This window comes from Sprattus sprattus (genome assembly GCF_963457725.1).
Source record: "Sprattus sprattus genome assembly, chromosome: 16".
NCBI classification, from domain to species: domain Eukaryota; kingdom Metazoa; phylum Chordata; class Actinopteri; order Clupeiformes; family Clupeidae; genus Sprattus; species Sprattus sprattus.
Window position 1 is genome coordinate 28,331,061 of NC_137914.1, and position 9,470 is coordinate 28,340,530.

The following is a 9,470-nucleotide window of genomic DNA, read 5'->3' on the forward strand; positions in this document are numbered from 1 at the left end:
CATTTAGAAATAAAATATTCATCAGAACAACAAGAAAGGGTTGGTCATTTAGAGAAAAAAATATCAAATTGCAAATGCTTTTATAATATTTCAAAACATATTGTGAAGGTAATATTTTAAAATAGTTCTTCTAAAAGGGAGCTTGGAAAGCTCCTAAATATGAAATTAAATTAAATAATGCTCATCTCCTGCTAACACAAACATTGTGTATCCTTACCTTCAAATGCATGCTCCGGGGGAGACCTCCACAGTACAGGTGCAGACACAGGCAGAGACTAAAGGCTATGTGCGTGTGCTGGGGCTATATATAGGACCTCTGGCAGGAACACACATAGGCTTCACCAGTCATTGTTCCATTCAATCAGCATTACAATCTCAAACAGACATACACACACTCCTGCGCACACAGATACAAGTTCATTCATTGTTTCATTTACACATTCTGTGTCTCCTGTACAGATATATGGATAAATATTGCACCAACCTTTTCACATACTCATGTTATCAAAAAGACATCACAAATATGAATCTTTTCCACCCACAAAACAACAGTCAACAAATATAAACTAATCCATACGCACCAGCACACCTGCCCTCCTTCCTCTCCCAACGCAGACCCCCCCCCCCCCCCCCCCCCCCCCCCCAATTAATTTGTGTATTTTATTGTGTGTGTGTGTGTGTGTGTGTGTGTGTGTGTGTGCGCGCGCTGTGCCTGTGTGTGTGTGCTGCTCTTTATTGGAAAAACTGAATAAGCTGCAGGCAGCCTGGCTTCACAATGGGACTTTATCTGTGATCTGTAACTGTGGTTAACCCTTTTCCTAACACACACAAAGACAATCTGCTCCCTAACATGCTTCTCTGTTTGCTCTTTTCCCTCTTCTGTCAACAAGTCCTGCTGGTCCCCCTGGTGCACATGTGGTGCTGAACAAGGCAATTAAATAATTTTTGTGTCAGTTTGTTCACAAAGACCTAAATAGGTTCGTCGACCAGGCATTTGAATGTTTCTTGGGATACATAAATATGTTACTTAAATACAGGAACTAATTACATTTACTTCGTTACTGTCCACCACTGCGCCTGTTAGTGGCGCTTTAGCGCTGCTACAGACAGCTGAAAAAAAGCTACAATTAGCAACGTTTAGCCTAACCGCAAAGCCTACATTTAATCTGCACAGTAATACATTATGGTGGTTAATACAATCGGTGGTCAGAGCAGACTATAGGTTATGCGAAAATTAATTTTATTTTCTATTGATAAGAGTTTGGAACAGTGCAGCATGTCATGTCTGTGAGTTGTTTAAATGCTTTTGCTTTATTGAGAGGCTGAGCTTGAGCGTTTCCCATGAGGCTTTGCTCCGACCATTCTACATTAAAGGTGCATTAAGGATTAATAGCTATTCGCTAAAGGTATGCTAGCAGCTAAAACTAACGAAATCTCTTGAAATGTGCTGACTTTGACATTATGACAAACGAATTACTCAACGACTGTCCTTACACAGTCAAACATCAATCATGTGCAACACAAGACTAAGCAAGACGGCAAATAAGCTACTTAGGTGGTGGGCTGGACCCCAGAATTGTGAATTTAATACTTACCGTCCAGCTGTGAAGCCCATTTTTTAAGGATGGATTCATAAAAATACACCAAACTGTATTTGCTTTGTTTCCACCTTCGTTTCGTGCACATTTGGCGAACATATCGTTGTAAAGTCTCTGTTTTTTGATCGGCCGAATTTTCAGGGCAACTATTTGAGACCGTGCGTTTCAATGAGAACAAGACGTAAGCAACCTCGGGTGTCGCTGTCTGGAGAAATAATTATTGCTGAACCTTACCAAATACTCTTCTCTCCAGGGGAGATTGCAACTGGAGTGACCTATTTTAGATAAGGCACATTATCTATAATGTGTAATACATTATTACTGAATGTTAAAACACCATTTTCTCTACTTTAAGTCTTGGAGTAGGTGATGTTGCCTCATCTTTGCGTTTCCAATCATTTTCTATGGTTAAAAAGTCAATGACTTTCTTAATGTATGATAATGCAAATTAAGTTCCCATTTAATAAATAAATTCATTTTGTCAAGTGAGTAGTACAGTTTTCAAATATAAGTTGGTCAAAGTTCCTGCAGTGTGCCCATTCATGGCTGAACCTGCAACCCTGCAAAGAGGGGGAAGTGGCCAGAAATGCCCTAGAGGCTTTAAATCTTGAAGAAGACCAGGAATTGCCAGCTAGTATTGCAATAGGATACCACCGCAAATGCTACATGCTGTTCACCAATGAAGCACACATTGAAAGAGCACGAAAGGGAAAGAAAAGGCAGCCAAGGACAGTGAAGGTTTGTACTCAGAGTATGATTTCCTTTTCGCCTGTATTATATGAGGTCTGTGTACCCAACAGGGTTTGAGCAAGTAACTCAAGACATTGACATGACAGAGATATGGTGTAGATGAAACTCCTTCATTACTGAGACATTAAGGTCCATGGCTTCCACACTGACACCTGCTTGAACCTCTTCAGTGATGTGTGAAATATTTAAGGCCAAACGCCCTCGACAGGCTGGTGCCACATAACCTTAATAGAAGTGACCCCTGAATAAAGCAAGGCACGGACAGTGATGACTGTTATTGGATTTTATTCAGATAATTTCCAAGATACAATAAATGAACATTATTAAAAAGAAACAGTATCTCGAAACCAATGTCTTACAAAGGGAACATGCAGTATTCCTTCCTTGTGTGACGTTGATTCGCAAGTAAATAAAAGAACAGTCCACTGGCTATATGACAATAAGTCAAATTAAGCCAGGTTAACAAGATGTGGCTTTTCATGGCCACAGGTCCACTGGCTCTGCTTGATCACCTCTGGGTGGAGGTTTCTGGATTTCCCCACTCAGCTGCAATGTTTTTGTTCCTGAACGTAAAGGACTTCGTTAAAATATACTATAATATAGCAGGGGGATTACAACAGGGGTGAGGAACAATTCATTTTAAATGTCATTTCAATTTTTTTTATAAAGCCCCAAGGGCCGTACTATGGATACAAAAGGATTTTCCGCCAGCACTTTAGGCCTATATTGAACGTGGTCACCTTTACAACAGACCCCACCTTCACTAGATCCCCTGAAAATAACTTCGTTGTATTGCAACTGCAATTTCAAACATTGCTTTACAAACCATGTCATATTACATGTGAAACTGCATCACAGTAAATGCATTATATTGGCATGAGTTTGCTGTCTAAATGTTGTCTGTGTTGCCATGTGGTTTACTCCCAGCTGGTTGCCTCATATGCATGAAAAAAATAAACAATTAAAATATGAAAAAGCCTACCGAGAGGAAGTGGCATATATTGCACCAGTCAGATGGACGAGGGATCTGATGGATGTCATGTGGGGTCTTGTAGCCTAAGATGCTACCTGTAGAGATATTATTTGACATAAGTTAGTTCACAGAAGTGCTACGCAGTTGTCAATGTTTAAATTGTATGACTGTTGTAATTAAGCTCGTCGTTTGGACTAACGGGAGGAGAGACTTTGTCGGAGAAAATTGTTCAGTAGACGCCTATGGCCAATATGAGGAGAGGGGATCTCGCTTCACGTCTATTGTAATCAATGTTTCACACCCTATACTGACGAAATTAACAACATGTAGCCTTAAACAGGTTTCATTTATGACAAGAAAAATAGTCATGTGTTGAAATATCCACTCGAAGTTAAACAATTCTTACCTCAAAGCTGTATTCTCAGCTATTTTCCAGGGGCAGATGAAGTCGATGTGCATTTCCTGGTGTGACGATGCGTCACCGAGAAACGCAATTGGTTGAAATACCCCAATCCGCGGTTTTGATTGGACGTCACGCCGGAAAACTTTGATGATATTTTTGAGAACTTAATCGTAAAATACTATTAAATGTGCAACTTCCCGCGTTGGAAACAAACGGCTATATGTTTCTTATTATCTGGTTCAGCTTCCTTCAAAAAATTAGCTTCACAGCTGCAGGGTAACTATCAACTCGAGAACTAAGCAAGATAGACGGTCTCAGCCCACTGACTAACTTACTAGATCGGCAGAAGGTAATCAAAGTCAGGTCGGTGGGCATCGGCAGGCAAAACTACAGAAGGCAGTTATATGCCTATCGACCCTGCTATGCCATTGGCACGGACGCAATTCTCCATATTGTCATTGTAGCGCCCAAATTTTGTTTAAGCTGTTATTTTAAGGTTAAACTGCTTATCCTAACCCTAATGCATAATTGTTGCATATTGTGCTTTTAATATATGAAGAAAAAAGCAAATTAAATCGCTGGCCAATTTATATTTGTGGTCATGAAAGTTATGTAACGTCTGAATAAAAAGAATTAGATCAAGATGGGAGGCTAAACAAAAATCAGTAGGCTGATTTAATGAGGTAATTCGAAACCCACCGCGAGTGAGATGTTGAGGGAGAACAAGTGATATATATTGTTGGAGATCGCAGAGCAATCACGTGGGGCAATGATATCAGGTTGTGTAAATCTGTGCAGACGAACACCAGCCCCTCGTAGCAATTCAAATCTACTAACTTTCTATCGTGATTCGGATCGTTGCGGATACTGTGTGCAGATAGGGCTATCTGTATTAGTTTGACAAACTAGGCTTCATGTAAACGGCCCCTAAAGCGACCCTAAATCAGCCTTAAACACCACTGAACCGGGCAAAAAGCAGATCCTCAGCATGTCGCTTGACACAACATCCCTCATTCATTTCCAATGGGTAATTAAGCACTTTTCAGGGCAACCACACAACATTCTTGCAGTAATTGGTTTACTTTGACACCTCTTTATTGGTGGTAACCCTGGTCTTTTCAAGGTGACCATGAAAGACCATATAAAGTTTACTTGTATTACCACCAGATCCAATACAGGTGGTCTGGTGTTCCAGAATCAGCCAAGATGTCTGTCCTCCACCTGTCAGTAGATCTGCACATTCAGTTACCATGCTGGATTTTCATTGGACTGCCTTCCCCAATAATGATTTTTGAAAATTGCAATTACGTTTGCTCCATTGGCTATTGTACCCTTCACATTTGAACCTGCAGTGTACAAATGTATCGTGTAGAGAACACAGAATTCTCGAGAGGGAGCCTACCTTCAGACATCTACATCAACTTAAAAATACAAAACTGACAGCTTTGGAGATAGTTATACTTTATTTTCACAAGCGAGATGCCATTAGACTAATCAGATATGACTCATCAAAAAGCAAATTCCAAACAGAGAAAGGCTGTGAAAAGGGATTCACACATTTAATAATAAAAAAAAAAAACACAATACACAACTCAATGTTCGGAACACTTTTGACCAGGGATATTTTCAAGACTAGATTGTAGAAAATGTTGGGTTACAACTGGCCGCAGTCTGCGACGACTATTTTGGCCTTGGTCTTGCCACTTGAGGAGCCATAACTCTCCACTTCCTTTATAACATCCATGCCCTCCACAACACTTCCAAACACAACATGTTTCCCATCCAGCCTGTGAAGCAGAACACAAGACAGTGTTATGGGATGGTAAGACACAACATCTTTGGTTACATAAAAAAAAAAAGGACACTCACCAGGCGGTTTTAGCAGTGCAGACGAAGAACTGGGATCCATTAGTGTTGGGCCCAGCGTTGGCCATGGAAAGGATTCCGGGAACAGTGTGCTTCAGGGTGAAGTTCTCATCTGCAAATTTGTTCCCATAGATTGACTTGCCACCAGTTCCGTCGTGTCTTGTGAAGTCACCACCCTGGAGAAATCAAGACAGATCTTCATTAAAGCAACACTACACAGAAATGTGCAACTCTTGAGTCATGTTTTGCAGGCAACTGGTTTTGGCATCAGAAAATTCATTTTGATGCTGTATGGCCACCAAAAAGAGAGACCAACAGCCCGGTCCTTCCCACTAGCTGTCCAGGCTATGTACCAAGCAGTTCTGCACATATCCAACTGCAATACCAAGACACCAGTTACCTTTCTAGCAAGTTTTTAATCAGTGCCAACTTGGCTGTTGCTGGTTTTTGCAAGCTCTCTAAATGTGTAGGTTGCTAGTTTTATTCAAAAACACTTCACTGCTGCTCAAAAAAAAAAAAAAAAAACAGCTTTGGAGTACAATACACCACCAAATGTTTGATAATCTCACAAGGTAAGCATCTTAATAATAATCCACTTAGCATATTTTCACAAGCTAGCAAGTTAAAAAGGTGATTTAAGCAAGTCATTCCCTTAGAATGCTGCTGGTAGAGAGAAAAGTTGACCATGTCATTTCCCAAGTGAGAATGTACACCTTTCAATCCAGAAAGCCCTGTAGCTCACCTGGCACATGAATTCTGGGATGACACGATGGAAGGTTGATCCCTTGTAGCCAAACCCAGGGGCTCCTGTGCACAGCTGCCTGAAGTTCTCTACACGTTCGGCCAACACAGGAGGGGATCAGCAACAATGTATGCTTGAACTTGAAAAATTAGTTGCAAATGAAATGCAAATTTACCTGCTGTTTTGGGGACAACATCAGCTCTTAGCTACGGAAAGATAACACAATTTGTGATCACACTTAGTGCAGAATACAATACAATGCAAGGTACACATTTAAACATATATACACACGTGTACACTTTTATAACAAAGTAAGGTTTATTTATGAGCCTGACAACAAGAATTTAAATAAATAAAACACATTGTTTTGACACTTTGATGGTTTTCCATGCTTTGAGTGCATTGGGTGTTTTTGCATCAAACATCCATTTTATAAAAGATATTACAGACCAAGGTTGTCCTTAATATTCAACTTATAGGCTAAAATATAAATAGGCTACGTGCATACATAACTGTTGATGGTCAGACTCCTATTTTGCATAACCGTTAATGTTGGCCTACTTGACTATGAGCTCAGAGACGAGTCCTATTTATTTTTCATTACAAAAGTTAATGCTATTAAGTAGTCGAACATTTTAACAAACCACTAAATAAAAATGCTTTATGCAAACCCTAGAGCATGGACACCTCAGCCAATCAATGTCTATGTATTCAACAAGTGAAATACACAGAACCAATGCAATAACGCATTTAATTTAACATAGATTTCTTAAGCTTGCAAGCAAACAGACGCTGCCTGAACCTCTGGCATGTTTCATCAACAGCGAGTTGACGTTAGCTCCCTGGTGTACTCCAAACCAGAGACATTATACCAAGCCTAAAATGACAAGTAAATTCAAGATTTGAGAACACATCAGTCGTTAAAAAGTTTTTAAAGTTAACACAACTATGCGGTCATTTCAACACGTTGAACTTGCTCAGAGCCGAGGACGACTTGGCTTGTCACCAAAGTGTAGCGCATGCGGTAAAGTGGTTCAGTGAGGTCACCAGCATCACTAAATCTTTAAAACTAATCACATCCTTAAAAAATTAAAGCTGTGCTGTTTTATTTGTATGGTGCGATATGTCTAAAAAAAATAATAAAACAAATTCTAAGGGGAAAAAATTATACTCGTTAAAAATGAGAATTTAGGGTGAAAGCTGCATAGACCCCCATTCCTTTTGGACTCGCGAGCGCTCCCTTGGAAACCCGGAAGTTTGTGTGGAAACTACTCCCCCATTTGAAATTCTCTGGTACTTTCAAGGCACTTTCCGCCTTTAGGTTTTGAAGTCGCCCATCACTAGGAACTTCCAAAAAATATTACAAAACAAGCATACATAGTATTATATCTGATCATTTGCCGACCTCAACTGATTTGAAGATAATGATGTGGGGTGGTGAGCGAATCCCACAAAATAACAGGGCAATAACACAGTAGCTAACGTTACTGGTCAGTCTTTCATTCATTCATTGTGTTGCCGGAACAAGGAGCGGCGCAAGACTAGTTCTAACATCAAAGCATCACAAAACTAGTGCCGCTATAATATACAAATGTAATATCAATTACAATCATTTAAATACTCGAACTACCCAATTTCCGCTTAGGATATGAAATTAGTTGTTGAGACACTGTAGTCAACGTTAGTCAGTTATCCAATGCCGCAGAGCCCGTTAGCCAGCTTGTCCAACCACGTTTCTGTACTTTTAAGCTGCGCTTGCGATTTGCCAAACCAAAGGTGCCTGCTTGGTAAAACTCTACGTGCAAAAGCTAAATCATTTCAATTTGGTTCCGCAAGAACATTCAGGACTACGTTACTAGCCAAGTGGATTAAGTTGAACGTTAAAAAGCCTGAGGAGCTAACATTAGACCCAACATTTCATTAGCAAAGCTAATCCTCCAGCCAGCATCGTTTTGTATTACGCAATTAAGAATCACTCATCTGAAATCAGTCTACAACTTACCTCCATTATTACTCTGCCAACTGGCTTGCCACCAGCCGTTAGGTCAAAGAAAACTTTGGGGTTTGCCATCTTTTACGAGAATAAAACTGTTGAAACAATTGCACCGCGTGGGCCTTCCGGAAATGTGGGAATCGAGAAAGACAGACAAAAGGCGTCAGTGAAATAAGAAAGAGAATGGGGCGGCGTCTAGACTAGTCTCACCAATGACAGCTCTTGAATGTCATTGCAGGTAATGTGTTTCAAATGAGCCGCATCTATTCGTTTTTTCCAATGACCGACATTTTAATAACCAACCAGATCAGCCAGAGGCGTGTGTACAGCTTTGCGTCACACTCCTTTAACTCGATGGAATCATCCCCACACGACCAATATGGCTGTCGCTGCCAAATGTGAGTCCCTGCCTGATGTGAGTCCGCATGCGTCACTTTGCGACACTTTAGTAGTACAACGAGCCAGGTAATGCTGGTGGTGTAGCTCATAGACATCATATATGATGTCTATGGTGTAGCCTACAGCATGAAGTGGAATGACAAGCGCATTTGTTTACGTTTGAAATGTTTATGATGTTAAGCTTCATGTTTATTGAATTATTAGTTAAGCAGTGCATTCATTACTAGTAACAGTAATACAACATAGCCCCATATGTTGACGTTGAGCCTTAGCTGTTCACCGTTTACAACACAATTAAATATACCAGTAAATATACCCACATTATGCGTGAAGACTAGCCCCATACGTCGATGTTAGGCCTTATGCTGTAAACCGTTGACAAAATGATAAAACACTACGTTAAATAAACCTACATTATGCGTTATGAGAAGCCAGATACGTTGATATTGAACTATGTATGAGCATGCGTCTTGGATAGTTTGCTCCTGAGCCTTCTGCCGTAAACCGTTTGTGTTTGCGCATGCAGACTCACATCAGACAGGGACTCACAATTGGCAGCGACACTGGCGATGCATGTAGCATCAGAATCAGAATCAGCTTTTATTGGCCAAGTTAGTTTGCACAAACAAGGAATTTGTCTTGGTGCAGTGGCTCTCAGTGTGCTTGCTTACACATATTATATATACATCACAACACAAAACAATACAACAGTGCAAATAAGTACAACAGTGCAAAACAATACAATA

General features: G+C 40.3%; 1 protein-coding gene across 1 annotated transcript; it reads right to left on the bottom strand.

Annotated features, from left to right (window-relative positions):
- Positions 1–5,168: 5,168 nt before the first annotated feature.
- Positions 5,169–8,467, bottom strand: ppiaa (peptidylprolyl isomerase Aa (cyclophilin A)). Its single transcript, XM_080854294.1, has 5 exons — positions 8,335–8,467; positions 6,508–6,538; positions 6,333–6,421; positions 5,594–5,766; positions 5,169–5,511 (listed from the first exon to the last, which is right to left on the bottom strand). The coding sequence occupies exons 1-5, from the start codon at positions 8,401–8,403 to the stop codon at positions 5,379–5,381; spliced, it is 495 nt and encodes a 164-aa protein (XP_080710420.1). The 5' UTR covers positions 8,404–8,467; the 3' UTR covers positions 5,169–5,378.
- Positions 8,468–9,470: the final 1,003 nt, after the last annotated feature.

What these genes read in the sequence shown, in the direction of transcription:
- ppiaa (XM_080854294.1), bottom strand. Translation starts at nt 8,403, where the DNA reads ATGGCAAACCCCAAAGTTTTCTTTGACCTAACGGCTGGTGGCAAGCCA. An exon ending in TTGGCAGAGTAATAATGGAG is followed by an intron (nt 6,539 to 8,334) that starts GTAAGTTGTAGA and finishes ATCTTTCCGTAG; the next exon opens with CTAAGAGCTGATGTTGTCCC. An exon ending in TGCACTGCTAAAACCGCCTG is followed by an intron (nt 5,512 to 5,593) that starts GTGAGTGTCCTT and finishes TCTGCTTCACAG; the next exon opens with GCTGGATGGGAAACATGTTG.